The sequence below is a fragment of the Lemur catta genome, chromosome 18, assembly GCF_020740605.2.
Source record: "Lemur catta isolate mLemCat1 chromosome 18, mLemCat1.pri, whole genome shotgun sequence".
Taxonomy (NCBI): domain Eukaryota; kingdom Metazoa; phylum Chordata; class Mammalia; order Primates; family Lemuridae; genus Lemur; species Lemur catta.
This window is the reverse complement of record NC_059145.1, coordinates 44,614,290-44,634,398: the sequence shown is the minus strand read 5'-3', so window position 1 is coordinate 44,634,398 and position 20,109 is coordinate 44,614,290. Positions and strand designations below refer to the sequence as shown.

Here is a 20,109-nt window from a genome sequence, read left to right as displayed (position 1 = left end):
CAGTGATTCCAACATCTGAATTGTAAAAAGGTAACCCATTCTCTACATCTAGCAGTGATTAAGGAATCACATATCAAGTACCATCTACCAATGGTTCAAAAGTTTTCTGTTAAGTGTTTGGGGGAAAAAAATGGAAAAATGGTTTGTAACTTTGATTTGTAAATCAAGAGAGTCCTCTCTCAGGCAAGGTGCACTCAACTCAGGTCTGTGATCCCAGAGCTTTGGGAGGCCAAGGTGAGAGGATCACTGGAGGCCAGGAGTTCAAAACCTGCCTTGGCAACACAGCGAGACCCCATCTCTACAAAAAAACTTAAAAATTAGCTGGGTGTTGTGGTGCACGCCTGTAATTCCAGCTACTTGAGAGGCTGAGGTGGGAGGATCGCTAGAATCCAGGAGTTCAAGGCTACAGTGAACTATGATTGTACCACTGCACTTCAGTCTGAGCAAAAGAACCAAGAGCCTGTCTCTAAAAAAAAAAAAAAAAGTGCCCTCTCACCACAGCTATGATCACTCACTTTTTACATTACAGTGTATGGAAGTAACACTTGTTTTAGATAAAGAAATCTTCTGCCATTTAGTGCATCTATGGGCAAGCAAATCATTTTAAAGATGATGACACAAAATAAATCAAGCACTAGCAATGCAAATGGCTGCTGGATAACCATCGTCTATGGACAGGGATACCCAAGTAGGTAATAGTGTGAACCAAACAAATTCCTTCAATACATAAATATCCACTCAAGAAAATGAGTATCATCCAGAAGGGAATAGACTACACCATCCAGTTAATGTAATTTAAGATGAAAACCTGGCCACAGTTAGATATTTCAAATGTAGAATCAGATTAATTACTAACTGCAAATAACTATGAAAGCATAAAGTATTCTGCTAATTAAATAATCCTAAACTCTAGATTTTATTATAAGAGAAATATAGCATATGGCTTAAATGACTGATGGCTAAATTATAAGTAAATGGTACTCACATCATCTACCTTTGTAGAAAACAATCAAGCAGTATTAATGCAGAGCCTTATAAATGTGTGTAACACTTGAGGTAATCTATCACAGGTGAACACAAGGGTGTATGTAACAAGATGTTCACTGCATCGGGGTGAATAGGAACCAAAATATGGAAGGCAAACAGTTTGATATTGTAGGAAGAGTTAAATTATTGGAGCTTCCCAAAATAAATCATATGAAATCTAAAAAATGTTCTGAGGAATATTGAATGACATAGTAACATACTCACGAAAATAGCAAGGTAAATCAACACAATTTTATCTTAACTTTGTCAATGTGTGCATAAAATACATAGACACAGACAAAAAACTAAAAAGAGATAAACCAACATGTTACCAATAATTACTGCTGGGTAGTGAGATTACAGCTAATTTTCTTTTCTTCTTTAGAGTCAGCAATTTATTTGAAGGGATGAGAATGGACATCTTCTGGAGACTGAATTTCAATTTAAATAAAAGACTATAATATACAGGCATCAGTTCCCCAAAAAGAACACCATGTGCAGTTCTTTCTCCCTGTCCAACAGGAAACAGCACACTTTGTACGTGCTCCTGGGTCCCTTCCTCGTCTGCTCATTCTGACCTATCAACCTCAACTCAGCAATAATAAGGTTGGTAAACCTGCCCCTCAAACACACATATGTTGACAAATGCATGCATTTTTCTCTACTTTAAATAAAAATAAAACAATGGCCACTGTGCCAAAAAAAATTTAAAAATAAAAACCTTTAGGAAGACCAGTACCACAAGCCTATGTGATCAGGGTGTTCTTCCAACTTCCCAGCCTCCTCCCATGCTCCTTCCTCCAACTCGGCTGGCCTTCTCTGTCTTCCCAGATCTCCCCAAGATCTCTCACACTTCAGGACGCTGAACCACAAAGTTCTGGCCCCAGATCTTTACACAGCAAGCTCCTCCTTATCAGTCAGGGCTGGAATGCACCTTCTCGGAGGGCCTTCCAGGACTCACCCACCCACCCCAGGCTAATAGTGTCTGTTTCTGCTTCACAGGCACACAGACCACCGCCCCCTCCCATCACTCTATCACATGCCCTCTCTTATGTTCTTCAGAGCGCTAACACTGTCCAGAATTACTGTGTTTCCTTGTTTACTGTCTGCGCCTCCTGTTACGGCATGAGCACTTATACCCAGCACTTCTATCCTCCATGAATTTGACAAAATTATTCAACACACTAAGTCTCTCATCTGCAAAAGACTCAAAGTTACAAATCACTAAGCATTTGGCCCCAAGTAAATGTGGAATAAATGGTAAATATTTTTAATTAATAAAAAATAGAACCTTGCATTTTAAGTGAAAATTCATTGTATATTACTGAGGTATAACAGATATATTTAAAAACCTAGGTGACAAGAGAGAGAAGATGTACTTTTTGTTATTCCTACCACTAAACTAAAAACCATGGACATTATATATAAAACACGAAGAAGACAACTACAAGCTGGAGAGAAGGTGGCAGACCAGCCAGGGACCTCAAGGCCTGAGGATGGGCACAGAAATGCATTTGCTGGGTTGTCTTTTGCCTCCTATGTCCCATACTGAGTGCTGGAGAATGGAGGAGGCCTGGAAACACCAACAGGTACATACACACAAACACAAGAAAAACCAGCTCTCTCTCAAGCCAAAGGACCAAGAAAGGGGCATCCTAGCAAGCAAGAAAACTTTTAGACAACAGCTACTCCACTTCAGCCAAACGCCACAGAAAAACCACATCCTAAGCTCCATCAATAAAGGGCAAGTAGAAAGCCTAGACTTTGAACCACATGTGATCATAACAAGGTGCCCCAACATCATCCTCTGCCAGAATGGTGTCAGAAAAGATCAAGTAGAGATCTGGGGCTTTGATCCCAACAAACAATAGCAAGGCTCCCCTCCCAGCCACTGCATCAGTAAAGACCAAATGAAGAGCCTAGGCCTCCACCCATATATGGTATAGCAGCAACAAGCTTGCCCCCTTCCCCTGCCGTGAGAATCAGAAAGGACAGGGTGGAAAGACAGCACCTTCATTACCTTCCACCAGCACCCATTCCCACCCGACCAGTGTCAGTGGCGGCAATAATGAGGAGCCCTTGCCCCTGATAGGCAGGATGACATCGGAGGTGGTCTCATGGAAAGCCTGGCCTCCTACTCTTGCCCAGCAGTAATAAGGGGCTCTTCTAACCCCGCAAGTGTCAAAAGAAGTCCACTGGGGACCTGTGCTTCTACCCCAACCTGGCAGTAACAAGGCAGCACCCTCCTTCCCTCTGCCAATTCAATGTCAGTGCAGAAGGTTCCTACTAAAATAGATGTAAATAAAATCCAGAATCTTATTACACAACATCACCGAAAATGTTTCATGGGTATAGAGTTTCAGTTTTGAAAGATGAAAAAGTTCTAGAGATCTGTTTTACAACAACATGAATATACTTAACTGTTCACTTAAAAATGGTTAACATGGGCTGAGTATGGTGGCTCACATCTGTAATCCCAGCACTTTGGGAGGCCAAGGTGGGAGGACTGCTTGGGGCCAGCAGTTTGAGACCAGCCTGGGCAACATGGTGAGACCTCATCTCTACAAAAAACTTTTTAAAAAATTAGCTGGGCATGGTGGTGCACACCTGCAGTGCTAACTACTCGGGAGGCTGAGGCAGGAGGATGGGTTGAGCCCAGGAGTTTGAAGTTACAGTGAGCTATGATCACATCACTGCACTCCAGCCCGGGCTTACAGAGTGAGATCATCTCTAAAAATATACATATATAAAAAAAATTAAAAATACTAATACTAATTAAAAGCAAAAGATTATCATTCTACACATTTAATTGTTCATTAATTCTTATCTTTTATATGGAATAGCAGTTATATATTATAAAATAATTAAAAATCATATTAATTAATGCATCCTACTTTACTGTCTTTGTGAAATATTATATTTGAGGCTTAATCAACCCATGCCTGTGCTAAGGGTGTAGAAAAAAAAAACTCTTCCAACACTTTTAGCCTCTCTTACCACAACTTACAAAGTATAACTACTCAAGTGTTACTTTTTCTAATACAATAAGAATATTTAATGACTTAGAAAATTTAATAGCAAAAGCTAGACACACAGGTGGTTGAAAAAAACATTTCTCTGAGACACAAACTTTTTAGCAGAATCAAAACCAGAATAATTACAGTAAAAGCAAGAAGTGGTTAGCTCTCTATTTGAACTTTTACACATCAAGTTTACTATGTAAATCTGATAATGATTCATAATAGTTATTGAAATTTTAACTTTAGTTATAAAAACAAAATTTAACATGTCATATTTAATGCAGAAGAACTATGGTAAATAGTGTATTTAAGTGGTTCCTTTCTAAACTTCCGAACAGCATTACTTTCACTTTGTTTTGCAAAACTCTGATTTGAAAGGTGTACTCCTCTATCCTTAGGGAAAAAAGGATGATTGGTCTAAAGAATGGTGCGCACCACATTTTAAAGAGTAAGTTTAAAGAATGCTGCACACTGCTTTCCCCTCAGGAAGATTCACAACACATATTAGCGTATTCAAAACTGGGAAAAGTCATACAATTGAAAATATCTAACTTTGATCCATTGCTTTCCAAATTTATATGTAGCCATGGTCTACTTTTTTCACCTGTTAACACTTCACAAAATATTAATATTCTCAGCCGGGGCTTCTCAAGCCATACAATTCAAACAAATCGGTTAGCGATCTCAAAATGTTGATTCAGCAGGTCTGCAGAGGGGCCTGAGAATCTGCATTTCCAACACACTTGCCCAACATACTCCCAAATGATACCAGTGCTGCTGGTCCAGAGATCACTCTTTAGAGCGAGGGGCTAGAGAAGGCACTTTGAGAAAGGCTACTACAGAGACCCCTTTATAGCTATCCGGTTCTATGATATGAATTTAATACCTACAAACTCTACTGTATGTAAAATAAAGGCACATTAAAGGGCTAGAAGGGGACTAAGCTAAAAACAGAGAGAGGGGGCTCTAAAGGAATAAAAACAGGTCAGAGTAAGCAGAAAATATACAGGGACCACTCCCGAAGGAAGACAAAGGATATGAGAAAAAGAGATGGGACCCGGGGTTGATTAGGCAGAAGAAATACCAGCGTATTGAAAGGACTCATAAATTGCCCAATTTTTTATTACTAAAATAAGCAGGCAGAAGCCATTTACTAGATTTCTATTTTAATTACTAAAAGACTCATAACATCTTCAGATAAATGCTCTGTGGTACAGAGGTTTGGCAAAGTTCAAAAAGGGCCCCCGGAATGAAAAATAAGTTACACAGAGATGTCATTAGTTGTTGTACCACTGAAATTCTAGGAGAAAACAACAAGTTTTAAAGTAGAGTAACAGGTGAAATCTCAGTCAAACCTTTTCTTGGATTAGTCTTTGAAGATGAATCCCGCAGGACAACATGGCAGTGAATAAGGTCAACATGTACTGCTGAACTTTGCAGATGGCAGAGGTCAGGGAGTTTATGACTGAGTTCAGTCCCACCTTCTCAATAACACTCTGGAAGGCAGTAGGAGAATGGCGAGTGACTCTACACAAGGCCTACAGAGACAGGAGAACAGATTTGTCAGACGACTCTAAGTGCATCAACCATTGCTCCGAAAGGTAACACATGCTTCTGCGCAGTGGAACAGAAGGTGCTTACCTTGCTCCTTTATTACTTATTTTGGCACAAGAAAGTTGGAAATTTTTCAACAAATTTAAAAACAAAGTAATAATCCAGCTGCCAATAAAAACTGAAGTTGTTTCAAAACATTAGAAACTATTATAATAACCATTAAATTGACAATTAATTCATAAGTTTATACAGAAAAACTTTAAGTAATAAAACACATTATTAAATACCTTCTTTGTGTAGACAATGAACTAAGTGCTGAAAAAATAGTCACAAAAATTAATATCAAACATTTTATTGTTCACAATCTGAAGAACACTGAGAATATCTGAATATTATCTCATTTAATTCTCCTGACAACATATTAAAAAAGATAGTATTATTACCCTTTTACAGATGATAAAACTAAAGCATACAGTGCCTACGTAACTTATCCAAAGGTGTATAGTCCCACTTGAATGTTGTCAGTGGCAGAGCAGAAATTTAAACCAATATAGTCAGATCCCAGAGCTATTCCTAAATTGCTCGTAGACTATTACACATGAAACTTATAATAAACTAACAGAATATAATAAGTGTTATAATAGAAGTGGGCTCAATAAATTATGCCCGGAAAGAAAGGAAAAGCAAGTGAACAAAAGCTACATAAAGAAGATAATATTGAGCCAGTTTTTGAAGGGTAGGCGGGAAATAGGTGGAAAAGTGAGTAATGAAAATTCTAGCCTGAAAGAACAGAACAAGTGCTCACATGGAGACATGAAGATGCAAAGCATGCTCTAGGAAGGGCAATTTGTCTGAAGCAATTAGGACATACCTTGGGTGTAGGAAAGGAGGTGTGAAGTAGGACAGAAGAAAACCTGATGATCCATCTAGAAAAGCAGGCTGGAGCCAGGGTTGGTCGACAAAGCTAGGAACTTTAAATTTTATGCCATAAGCAAAGTGAAGCCCTCAAAAGTTAAGAAAAAGAAAGAGATGGTGACAGTCCACGTGTACGGAAGAGACTCCAAAGACAGAAGAAATAAATGTAAGCTAAGAATAGTTTTATGTTTAAAAACTCATTATAATTAATGGCATTTAAGCTCCTTTTCCCTGAGTTATATTTTATACAGATTTATAGCCTTGATTAACAATAAAAAGATCAAATATAAGAAGAATTGTTAGAAATGTGATGTCAAGCGGAGCAGAGGAAGACATAAAAGATAAAAGACTTTCAAAAATATTTTCATTTTTGTGAAAGCCTTAGGAAAAAAATTAGACATTTTTTCCATCTCCAAGAATGAATTTCCTTTAAAAGGTATTCCTATTGATAAAATAAGGAAAATATGTATTGATTGGTATAAAACTCAATCTTTGCAACTCAATAGTTGCAATATGAGGGCAACTAGAATGTCGTCTTCTTCATAATGCCACTCAAAAGCCTAACAGACTTTCCATTTTGAAAAGCTCATGGAGAAAATAATCTTTAATTTGCTTCTGAATTTCAAACTCAGTTGAGAGCATCAGAGCAACTGAGCAGAGGCACAGAGCCTTAAGAGTACATCAGTGCTCGAGTGCTCATAGTTCTGAATTAAAAAATCAAATATCAAGTCTTATCTTCAGTGATTTGGTTTTGAAATATTATACTTACTACAACAGAGTTTGAGATTGTATGTTAAAACTGGAGAGAACAGTTCCAGTTCAAAATTCACTTAAAAATAAACATTTAGTGTTACCTCTAGAATTTGGGTTTTCTTACAGTCTGTTTAATAAAAGCAGTTTCCAAGAAATAGACTCATTCAAAATTGACAGCTGCACATCTATTAAAAACATGAACAGAATCACCAAGGAAGAAAAGGTTTAAGAACAGTTTTCTTTTTGGTCTTCCAGATTATTTTTTGATGTCCTATAAAATTACTCTGGGAGTTTTTTCAAACTACACATACTCTCATCTGACCCCTGAGAGATCTTAAGATGTACCAGAATAGGGGGAGGGGGTGGATGGACAGAGAAGAGGAAGCAGTCAATGCTACTTGAAAAGCTCTCCTCCAACACCAGTGAGAACCATTATCCTGCATACTTCACTTCTGACATCTTTTCAATCTCAGTGTGTCAGGAACTATGATTACTCCAGTTATCTCCCTCATAGGAACCACTTTAACTCAACCTAACTCTACAGGTTTCTCTGGTTCCCGCTATGGTTCCTATTGAGATTCCCTATAATCCCAATAATTCCAGGAATCACTTTTATCTATTCAATGCATTCCCCAAGTCAGGTCCACTCCCCTCCAACTACCAATACCTACCAATGTGGCCCCTCCTGAGTGGTAAGGGGAAGTTAGTCATCTTTTGCTCCAAGCCATGCCAGTATTTCTTAAGAGCTCCAAGGTCTAGGGCAGTGGTTCTCAAACTTCAGCAGGCAAAATCACCTGGAAGTTTGTTGAAATGCAGATTCCTGGGCCTCTCTCCCTACTCTCCTCCCCCACCACCCCCAGAGATTCTGATTCAGTAGCATCGGGTTATGGCCTCGAAAATTACATTTCTAACAAATTCCCAAGTAATGTTGATGTTGCTGATCTGGGGGCCACACCAGTGTAGAGGAATCTATGGGGCCAAGAGATCAACAGGAGAAATGGGTCAGATAATTAGCAACAGAGGCAGTAAATGCAGAGAGTTACAACTGGAACAAGGAGAAGGCTGCTGCCACAGCACTGAGCAATGCTATCCTCCACCCACTCATTCATTCATTTAGTCAGCAGATATCTATGGAGCAGCTACCGTGTGCTCAGAAAAGGAGCAAGCAGGGCTCCTATCTCTCTGGAACTGGCACTATAATGGGAAAAATTGTGCATAAGTAAGTTAAATAAATACAGCTGTGTTCATTAGAGGGGAGAGAACAAAAGCAGGGACATCCTAACTGAGGAGGTGACACTTAAGCGGAGATCTGAAAGATGAGGAGTCGGCCATGTGAAAAGCCAGCAGAGAGCACCCAGGCACAGGGAACGGCAAGGGGAAAGGTCCTGAGGCAGAAAAAGTCTAGAAAATGTCTGAACATAAGTTTGGTTGAGACACAGTGAGTCAGTGAATGAGTGTTAGGAGATGAAACAGAAGAGGTAGGCAGGGGCCAAATCATACACGATCTTGAAGGTCATGTTAAGAATTTTGATCTTTATCACCAAGTGGGTCCAGGACATATTCCTGAGAGGTGAATATGGGGAAAGACATTGAGAAGGAAGTTTGGCTCCGTAAGCCAGCCCAGCTGGGAAGCAATTGTCATTCCTCCCCAGGAATGGGTGTGAAGTATCTTCCAGATGTATATTCTCAGTTTCTACAACCTCATCCTCTAACAAATCTTCATGTAAATCTGTTCACAGTATAGGTGCAATTTTCTTAAGATTATGACAGAATAACTTTCTTTTAGTATCTACAAACAATGACCTCATGCTATATTCTGCCCTCCTTTTATATTATGCCTCCCCCTTTTATATTAGCAGGCCCTTTGTGGCCTATTTTTGTCTCCAAGTAAAGAAGGGGGCGTGATGTTAACCTTGCCCTCGACTCACACGTGAGACAGGAGGAGGCTCCCTCTTAATCTTTGCAAAAAAAGCCCTAACTTGCAATCAAGAGGCCTGGTATCAAACTGAGAGAGAGATGAACAAAACATAGCCCCAGATTTCAAGAAGTTTACAATTTACAAGGCATCATTAATAAAATAAACATAACCAATTTATTAAGCAAAATGTGCTATCTGCTTTAAGTATTAAACATTACCCTAAAACTGAAAGCACTCACCAATTCTTGACTTCTACCTAGTACTTTGAATAAAGTGTTATCAATCCTTCAAAAAAAAGTGGAAAGCTTTGAAAAGTTTAAGCAGATAAGAGGAGGAGATATGATTTTAGGAAGATGACTTTGTGTAGATGATGGAGTTGGTGGGGCACAACACTGCCCTCTGGAATACCATTTAGAAAGCTACTCCAGTGATCCAGGTGAGAGACGGTGGTGGCTTGGATTATGGGGGCAGCTATACAGCCACAGAAAGGTGGACAGATCTGAGAGATGCCAAGGAATCAGGATCACAGGCCGGCTGACTAGCTGGTTGTAAACACTGAAGTGTAAGGAGTTAAGGGAAGGCCAAGTCCCCAAGATGACTTCTAGCCCTTTGCTTTCCCTAACCTTCCCTCCCCGTGTCAGTACATCAGTCTGAGGAAGGGGGGCAACAAGGGAAAAGAGAGCACTGAGCCAAGGCGGGGCGCAGGAAGCACAGCGGCAGTAGCAAGGGAGATGGAGGGGAACCCGGAGGAGCAGCCAGAGTAGACGGCAGTTTGTTACACTGCGGAAATCAGTTCACTGACTGAGCAAATCAGTACATGTACTGAGAATAATGGGATCCCGGTTTCTCTCCGAGAAGGGATTTACAAACATGGAAAGAGGGAAGACTAAAAAGAATCTTGAGGTATTAAAATTATAATAGAAGTATCAATATAAATTCATGAGGGTTTTTTCCCAAATATGTACAATGACACATATTTTAAAAAATATAAATGTGTATTATGGGTATATATACTTTATCTAGCTTTGCACAATAGGAAGGCCTAGAAACAATGGCACGATCCCCACCCCCACCCCCAGCAATGAGCACAAAGAGCATGCAAATCTTCATCTCTCAATACTAAGGATTTCTGGGAGAAATGACTGATTCCGGGGCTGGTGCAGGAAAAGTAGAAAATGAGCCCAGAACACCGTATTTTGTGAGAAGGTAAGGAAGTGCTCCAACTGTGATAAAAATAGGTAAAAAAGACACAGAAGCCAGCTTAAGGGATCCCACTGCCCAAATGTGGGATGCTTTGAGCACCTGAACAATAAATAGTAGTAGCATCACATTACAATTTACGGAATAAAACAGATACCCGTGAATCCACAATGATATAAATACATACATACATAAATGCAGGAGAAGAGAAAGTGCATCCTCAAAATAGAATTCCAATTAAGGTATATGGCCTGATTTTGTATAGCTCATGATCAAGACAAAAAGAATGGGTTTTACATTTTTAAAGGGTTATTGAAAGCAAAAGACACAAAAAGAATACAGAGACTGGATGTGGCCTACAAAGCCTCAAATTTTTATTATCTGGTCTTTTATAGAAAATATCTGTCCCTGATGTAAAAGGAACAATACAAATGATCATCACATGGCAACCACAATAAAGGTATCTGGTACAGTTAGGAGTCATCAACGGATGCTATAGAGATTTAATGAGGAAACACCAGACAGACCCAAGTTGAGCCTCACCCTACAAAATAAAAGCTCTGTACTCTTTAAAATTGTAATGACATGAAATAAACAAAGACTAAAGGATTGTGTCAGACTGAAGGAGACCTGCAGAGCTATGAAAACAAAATACAACACATGCTCCTGAATAAGATCCCGGAGCAGGAAAGATAAAGGAAACATTATTGGGGCAACTGGCAAAATTTCAGTTAAAAATTAATTACTCAGATGAATGTTAAGAGCAAAGTATAAGAAGCCCAAGATGAAAGAGCCAAGCTTGATGAGTCAGATGAAGAAAAGAAGGACTAGGGATGAGACTTTGGTGGAAACAATCGGAAAAACTTAACCAAGAAAAGAAGCCATGCTGAGTACAAAGATGAAAATAATAGCATAAATCCAATTAAAGGAAGACACATTTTTTTCAAAGGCCCAGGATTAAAATGGATGCCTTAAAATATGATTCAAAGATGCCTCAAGAAAGTTCACTGGTATACCTTGTAACTCTTTCTGATACTTTTTCTGACAATTTCTCTGTAATTATTAATACCATAATTAGCTGTGAGATTCCTTTCTTAATTTTGAAAACACGTGGTTCCTGAAGCAGATGTGTGTGTGTGTGTGTGTGTGTGTGTGTGTGAGGCAAATGTCATATGTACTTTCTTAATGATATTCAGGAAGCAGGATTTTTAATCCCTTGATTTTTAAGATTACATAAGTAACATAAGAACTGAAAAATATCCACAGGATTTAGCAACATGAAAGTCATTAGTAACTTTATCAAGATCAACTTCAGTGGCATTTTTAGGACAGGTACCAGATTGGGCCGAGGAGGAAACATGGGCCAGAAAGAAGCAACAGTATGTGGCAACAATTCTTTAAAGAAGTTTGGCTGTGAAGTGGGGGTATGCAGCCTGGGGACTTCTGACATGTTTGTGTGTGTTCTGTGTTGTTGTTTTTAATAGAGCAAATTAAAGAACACTTGAATGTGGACTAGAAGGATCTAGTAGAGAAGAGACTTGAAATGTAGGAAAGGGCAAAAATAACCATTTTTAATTTCGAATGAGGTTCCCAAGAAGGGACCAGGAAGAATATTTGGAGACACAGGAAGAGGTTTATCTCTGACAGAAGAAAGGACAACTTGTCCACTGTACCAGGAGGGAAAGAACTGAGAGAAGACAGGTGTGCATGTCAACAGATGATTCATTTGCCCTGGGCAGTAGGGGCCAAGTCATTTAGTGAGGATGCAGGGTGAATATGTGGGACTGGAGGTTTCAGGAAAGAATATAAGGTGTGAAACTGCCACAGAGAGAAGTACAAGAGTGAGCTGACTAGAGGTACAACAAGCGTGCCATACAATGTGGAGAGCCCAGATGAGATTGGTAATTCAAAGAGGTATTTAAATAAATCATATGAGAGAGGGTTATATTTGGTCAAGAGTATTAAATTAATACAAGCATATTAACATATCTTCATAATTATTCTTTATACCAAGTCATTATAACCATGTGAGCAAAGTAATAAACAACCAATCAAAACACAAAAACTGCAAAACCACAGATGCCTGAACATTAAATTCATCTGAACCATATGATAAACCCATTTAACAACAAAATCTGAATGAGGGCACTAACAGGAAAAGTCAGGGAACATTAAAAATATAACAAACCAAATCCTATACCCTGTCTACTGCCACAGTTTTCCACTACCACTTCTAGATAGTTTTTAAAACCATAATATCATAGTCCTAACAAGGTCCTGTTGGAATTCCCTGGCAGTCCCAAGGTTTTCCAGACCCAGTTTTTTAAATTCTGCTTTAGGAGAAAATCAAGTTACTGCTCTCACCAACTATTATTATACTCTGAGATTTCAGTTTCCTGCCTATTCAATTAAACTTATGCTGGTACATTTCTTCAAACCTGGTGTTTAAATACACCCAGATATACCCCCAAAAGATGCTCCATCTTACCGATATTGCTGTTATCCTAAGAGAATCAACAGTAGAATGTCTGAATAGGTACCATAAAATGGGTCCAATTTCTCCTGTAATAAAGCCCTGGGCTTGAGTAGAAAAGGTAGTACAGACATTTTCAATAATCTTTGCTGCCATGTGATTCACAACACGTTCTTCCTAGAGAGAGACAGAACAAGGAGATTAAAAGATTATTTAGTGTGAGAAATGCATACATGTCATTTTTTCATAACCTCTGCAAATAATGTTATTATTATGATACCAAGACTGTGTCATCTGCCCCTGGATGCATTAAGGCATCTTGGAAGATGTGGCAACTCTTTCGGATTATTATAAACCTACTAAAAATAATCATTTCATTATTGTCTAGCAAGCTAGCATAACATAATTCTATACATGTTTTACTAAAAAGGCTGAAATAGTCTGGAAAACAAACAATATAAATATAACACAAAAATTGGAAAATGATTTTAAAATCATAAGGAACAGGCAGAATAATCCTCAGATCACTCAGGCCTAGGAATAATTTGTGTACCACTCAGCCAGAGTGGGAAAATCACCTACATGCAGGACATCAGGGAGAGTCCTAAGGAAGAAGACACTGTTCTCAGTGGTGTGACCAAATTAACCCTAGACTAAAAGCTATTCTGGATGGTCCTAACAGTACTTAAAAGTTAGCTTCAAAAGAAGCCAGCTGTTTTCAGGTAACATAAATGAGTCCAAGAAAAAGCCCAAAAGTACTAGAATAAAAAAAAAAAATCAGCACGCAACAATATAAAATTCACTGTGTCTGACATCTAATTAAATATTACCAAGGAGGCAAAGCAGGAAAATATCACTCATAAGAAAAAACCTAATAGAAATGATAGAATCAGTAAAAAGATATTAAATGCCTATTATAAATACAGCCTATATACTCAAGAGGCAAGCATAAGCATAAGGAAAGAAACAGAAGATATAAAAGTGACCCAAATCAAAAATCTAGAGACAAATAATGCAATGTCTTATAGGAAAAATACAGTGGATACGATGAACAGATTTGACACTGTAGACTAAATGATTAAACTTGAAGACACAGCAATTAGCAGTAAAAAACTATCCAAAATAAACACAGAAAGAAAATAAGAAAAAAAAAGGAACAGCATCAGTGAACTGTGAGACAGCTTCAAAAAATCTAATATACGTGTAGCTGGAATCCTAACGGGGGAAGGCAGAAAAAATACTTGAAATACTGGCTGAAAATTTTGAAGATTTGTGAAAACTAATAATTCTATTCCTAAGAAACTTCAATGAGCCCCAAGTAGAAGAAACAAAGACATATATCACACCAAGGTACATCACAATCAGACTGCTAAAAAACAGTAATAAAGAAAAAACCTTAAAAGCAGTTAAAGTAAAAAGATATATTCCATAGAGAGGAACAGAAACAATACAAATCAGAAGATAGTAGAGCAGTATCTTGAATGTACCAAAAGAAAAAAAAGGTAACAGTCAACCTACAAATCCCAACAATAATATCTTTCAAAAACAAAGGTAAAATGAACTCTTCTGACGTGCGAAAGCTGAGCAAATTCATGACAAGCAGAACTGCACTACAAAAATATTAAAGGAAATCCTTCAGGCAGAAGGAGAATCATGTTGACGGGAAAACTAGAAATACAAAAAAGAATAAAAATGGTTAATATGTAAATAAATATAGTAGACTGTTTTCCTTACTGTTTGAACCTCTTTAAAACATAGCTGCTTAAAGCAAAAATAACAACAATGTATTACGAGGTTTACAACCCATGTAGATGTAAAATGTATGACAAAAGTAGAATGGCTAGAAGTACTATATTATTCTAGTGTAATGTTCTTACATATATTAATAGTTCTTATGAGCTTGTATATCATTGTATACATTATATAAATAAGGTTCTGAGCCGGGTAGGGTGGCTCACACCTAAATCCCAGCACTCTGGGAGGTGGAAGGGGGAGGGATCTCTTGAAGCTGGTTCCAGACCAGCCTAGCAACATAGCCAGACCTTGGCTTACAAAATATCAAAAAAAATTAGCTGGGGGTGGTAGCACATGCCTATAGTCCCAGCTATTCAGGAGGCTGAGGCAGTTAGATTGCTTTAGCCCAGGCACTCAAGGTTGCAGTGAGTTATATCAGGCCACTGCACTACAGCCTGGGTGACAGAGCGAGACCCTGTCTATAAAAAATAATAATGATAAGGTTCTAGTATACAGCTTTAACATTACACAGAGTTCATATATATTATATATGAATTTGTATATCATTATTTGTAGGTCAACTGTGATAAATTAGAGGCATACACTATTAAAAATATATGGATAATTATAAGTCAATAAAGGAGATAAAAAGTCAGTAAAGACAGAGAAGATGTGGGTAACTATCAACCAACTTTGACATTTACAGAACACTCCACTCAACAAAAGTAGAATACACATTCTTTTTAAAATCACATGAAACCTTACCAAGGTAGACCGTGTTCTGGGCCATAAAAAACATCTCAGCAAACTCCATACTCACAAATTAATTTGAGATGAATCACAAACTTAAATGTAAAAGTTAGAACCATAAAGCTTCTAGAAAAGATCATAGAGTATCTTGACTACCCTGGGGTAGGCCAAGCTTTCTTAGCCAAGACAAAAACACAATAAGCATAAAAAAGTTACTAAACATCAAAATTTTAAATTTCTGCTCATAATGACACCATTAAGCCTTAGTGTCTCAGACCCAGAAAAACTATTTACAATACACATACATTATATATCTGAGTATTTTATATTACATAAATTATACCTTAATTTAAAATACTAAAAAATACACTAAAGAATTATATGTATAATATCCTACATTTGCTTAACAGTATACATATATACATATGTAAATATATAAGTGAAGGAAGGGCACAAAAAGATATACAACACTCTGTTAATGATGATTATAATAGGTATGGGTTGTGAGGAGAGGGACTCCACTAATTCTACTTTAGACATTTTTGCATTGTTTGGATTGTTATAGCATGTGTGTATTACTTTCTCAATCCAAATTTATGTATTTTTGATGTAAAAAGATTTTTAAAATGAAAAAATATTGAGCTATATCTAATTTCAAGCCACGGTTTTGCACTATACTAGCTATATCTCCTTGGGCATTTTCATCTCTGTGCTTCAGCTTCATTATCTATGAAATTGAGATATAAAACCCAAGGCAGTTCGAGAATTAAATAAGACAGCATATATGAACACAATCTTGATCATGAAAAGTAGTAAATTCTCAATAAATGTTAGCTTTACTTCCTATTAATAGCATATACCATGAACTATAAGATTGACAGAAATTTTAAACACACTTCAATTTCTCAAACTTCAACACATTTCATTTCTCAGAATGAATATCTGAAAGAACTCTTCCTTCCCATATTCCCATTCCTGTGTTTCCTTCCATGTGGCCAGAATAAATTAACATAACACTTCCAGCCTCCCTGTTCCTTCATTCATTTTGCTCAGGGGGAAATAAAATGTGTCATCTATTTGCCAAATTTCAAAACAATAAACTGGACATCCCTAAATGCTCAGCTCTTCTTCCTTTTCCCTTGGGGACAGGCCCATCCACAGAGTTGGATTCTCATATTCCCCAGTTATAAGTCTTACTTGGATAGGTACCCCATTTGGAGAGTGCTGCTCTATCTGGGGAATGCTAAGTTTCCTCAGTGTGGAGGTCCAATATATGGAAACCTATTTGCTCACAGATATAAGCTATGTCCTGCACCCTAGTTCTCATTATATACAAATATGATACTTCGCCCCATATGCCCTGTTCTTTGTCTTATTTCTCATGAAGTTCTGAAGCCTCTCCCCTGACTGTAAGGGAGAAATGTGCTATTTACAGAGGCCCGCTCACATATCTTCACATGTGCTTTACATCACAATTGTCAGTCAATTCCTAAGAGAACCAATTCCTAGTACTAGAAAATCACAATTATTTTAGCACGTAGGTTGGAAAGGGGCCATGTGTCATCCCAGCGCTCTATAAACTCAGTGAGATTGTCAGGCCAATTCAACTTGCGACCACCTGAAATAAGTGACCCTAGACCTTGGGATTCCCCGTGGGACACCATCCAAGTCATAAAGATCAGTGGTATTTTCTGCTTAATTAACACTTTGGAGGGGATAACTGGATTAAACTAATGTCTATTATTTAAATCAAAGACCTATTTCATCATACTATGATAATAAAAGCTATGATTATTAGAAAAATAGGTAGGCTTATTAATGAAGAGCTGTACTATGTTTAAATGGTGGTAAATAAATCTAATGTATTGTAGGCAGTCTTGAAAAGAAAGTTTTGCTACCAATGTAATTTTAGTCTACATGCCTACTTTTCCAATAAAGAGCACCAAAATCAACATCTAAAATATTGACATTAATTATTTTCACATTGGTACATTGATCTTTCCTCTAAAGGCTTCAAGGAAACTGGGATTTATTTACACAGTTTACTGCTTTAGTAACTCATTGAAGCAAGGATACAGGATTTCTCAATTCTTGCAAGATACTGGCCAAGATACCTAGACAACTCTAGCCCTCTGAAAGCAACTAAAAATACTAGATATAAAATAAGAAAATGAACAAACAAATCTTCTTAAAAGCATCTGTAAACTGGCACCAAATTCTTAAGACAGCAACTGTGTAAACAAGAACCCTGAGAGGAGCCTAGAACACTTAAGCTGGTGTTTGCTCTGAGATCATTTGTCCAACAAGGTGAACAAGAAAATGAGAGGCAAGGCTGAGGGCCCATGTAAGTAGTAAGTAAAGTAAAGATCCCAACTAAGTATAATACACGTGAACAAGAAATAACTCCCCCATCTCCCTGACTATCTGACAATCTGAGTTGAGTGGTGACGGTGTATTTGGAGGTGGGGTGCAGACTGCAGGAAAGCAGGCCCACAATAAGCTAGAAGTACAAGCAGGCCCTCGCGTGATTTGCAGAGTAGTTAGTTCTTCCACAGAAGCCACAGTTGCTCTCACAGCTGACTTCCCAGCAGCAACAGCTGCAGCCAGAAGACAGTGACATAGTATATCTAATTGCTAATAGAAAGTATTGTCAACCTACAATTGTATTGACAGGAAAATTATGTTTCAAAAACAAGAGCAGTAGAATAATCACAAAATAAAAGGAATTAAAAAAAAAGGCAGGAAGAAAAAATAAATATAAAGCAGATGAAACAAATAGCACAAAGTAAGATGGCAGCTATAAAGTGAATCATCCCAACAATTACAATAAACATAAATGGACTAAATACTATAGTTAAGAGAAATTGATTATAAAGCATAATTTTTTAAAAATAAACAATATGAAGAGACATCTAAAACAAAGTTACAAAAAGACTGACTGAAAAAGGGAGAAAGATACACAAGTCATACCTCACCCAAAGGAGGCTGGTTAGCTATATTAATATCAGATAAACTAGAGTTTGGATAAAAAACATTATTGGAGATTTTTTTAAGGTCACAATAAAAATTATAATAAACCAAAGAAAAAATCTGAATTCTTATATATCTAATAACTAACACTCAAAGTACACAAAAGCAAAATATGACAAAATTGCAATCCTACCAAAGAGGGCAATTTAAACACGTATCTCAGTATCTGGTAAAACAAACAGAAAAAAACCAATCAGTATAGAAGATCTCTCTATCTGGAAGATTAACACAAGCCTGACCTAATGGAGGGAAAAAAAAAAAAAACACACATCACCCAACAATGACAGAATTTAGTTTTTTTCCCTAAGTATACACATACTGAAAGTCATAAAGCAAACTTCAACAAATTCCGAAGGATTGGAATCACACATACATCATTCTCTCTAACCATAATACTGTTAAGCTAAAAATAATAATAAAAAGATAAGTTAAGAAACCAGAAGGGCAGGTATTAAACGAAAAAGAAATGGAAAAGCTATAGATTTTGTTAAGCATACAAAGTGTGTAATGGGTAAAAAACAGTCAAAGGAATATGAAAATTTACACAGAAATCCAACCAATATAAATCCTTGAAAGGTATTACTACTGATACTTGATCTGTTCTTACATGCCAAGGCAAACTCTGGGGCCTCCTCTGTGAGTGTAACTGCCATAGGAAGAGAGGCAGCACAAACCCCACCCTTGCAATGAAAATGCCACACTCTATGTGCTTCTTATGCTACCAATTCTTTGGAAGCTGTTCTTCCCCACTCAGTGCTTGCTGAGGATTGCTTCCCTCATACCATTCTCAACCGTTCACTTCAAGACACATTGGGTAACTCCACACCAGGTAAGCCATCCTATTCATAACAGCATTCAAAAAGCTATGAACTTTTGAATTATTAGATTCATAGTGATATTCAAAAGAAAGAAAACTGCATTGTTCCTATTCCACACACATTGCCCACCTTCACTACATAAAAGGCAAGTGGAACTATGAGTATCCACAAAAAACCTGATGTTAATGGCACATGTATTTCTTCATTAAGAAGATTAAACTTAGATTGCAATTTAAAAAACAGAAAATAAAACTGTACATTTTAGCTCTTATCAAAAGCCAAGAATCTTAATTCATTTCTTTGTTTTAGGTGACCAGTAAAACATTTCAAAGATAATACATTAATGGCTAACATTTCTAGTACTTCTTTTTAATTCAATCTCTAACTCTTCAAATTAAACATACAGATGATTTGCCACTGGTTTTCTCAGAAAGAACAAAGAGATCTAATTAAAAAATGAAAATTAAATTTCCTTTTAAAAGAATTTTGTTACATAAAAATTATCTAATAAGCTATTGCTCAGAAATGAATAATAAACCAGTTTATTTTTTGAATCTCACATTTTTAAATACAACATATGCCAGGTGTTAGTTCAGCACCCATAATTATACAGACTATTATGCAAGCTAAAAAAAAGATGTGGTTGATTAGATACAAATATACAAATTAATCTTCTCCTCTATACACGTGGAAATTCTAGGAGCTATTTACAGTTTTTCTAGGTGCACTGTAGAGTAGGCTGCTCCCTACATCGAGAGAATAAACATCTCAAGAAAAAAAAAAAAAACTTTCTCAGGCTCCCTATTGCATACACATATGGAACATATGTTATTTAAATTCAATGCCAAATATTCCTGAGATCAACACAGCAATGATTCCAAGGATCATTGTTCTTCACTATTGTGCACAAATATGAAG

At 37.2% G+C, this 20,109-nt stretch overlaps 1 protein-coding gene across 5 annotated transcripts in view; it reads right to left on the bottom strand.

The window, feature by feature from the left end:
- ULK4 (unc-51 like kinase 4) overlaps positions 1 to 20,109 on the bottom strand; it is a 497,440-nt gene that overhangs the window by 372,634 nt on the left and 104,697 nt on the right. For all 5 annotated transcript variants that reach the window (XM_045530714.1, XM_045530715.1, XM_045530713.1 and 2 more), the window contains 2 exons: positions 12,875 to 13,036; positions 5,402 to 5,584 (listed from right to left, as the gene is read on the bottom strand). In XM_045530714.1, coding sequence (XP_045386670.1) covers positions 5,402 to 5,584; positions 12,875 to 13,036 — 345 coding nt within the window. The remainder of the gene's footprint in view (positions 1 to 5,401; positions 5,585 to 12,874; positions 13,037 to 20,109) is intronic.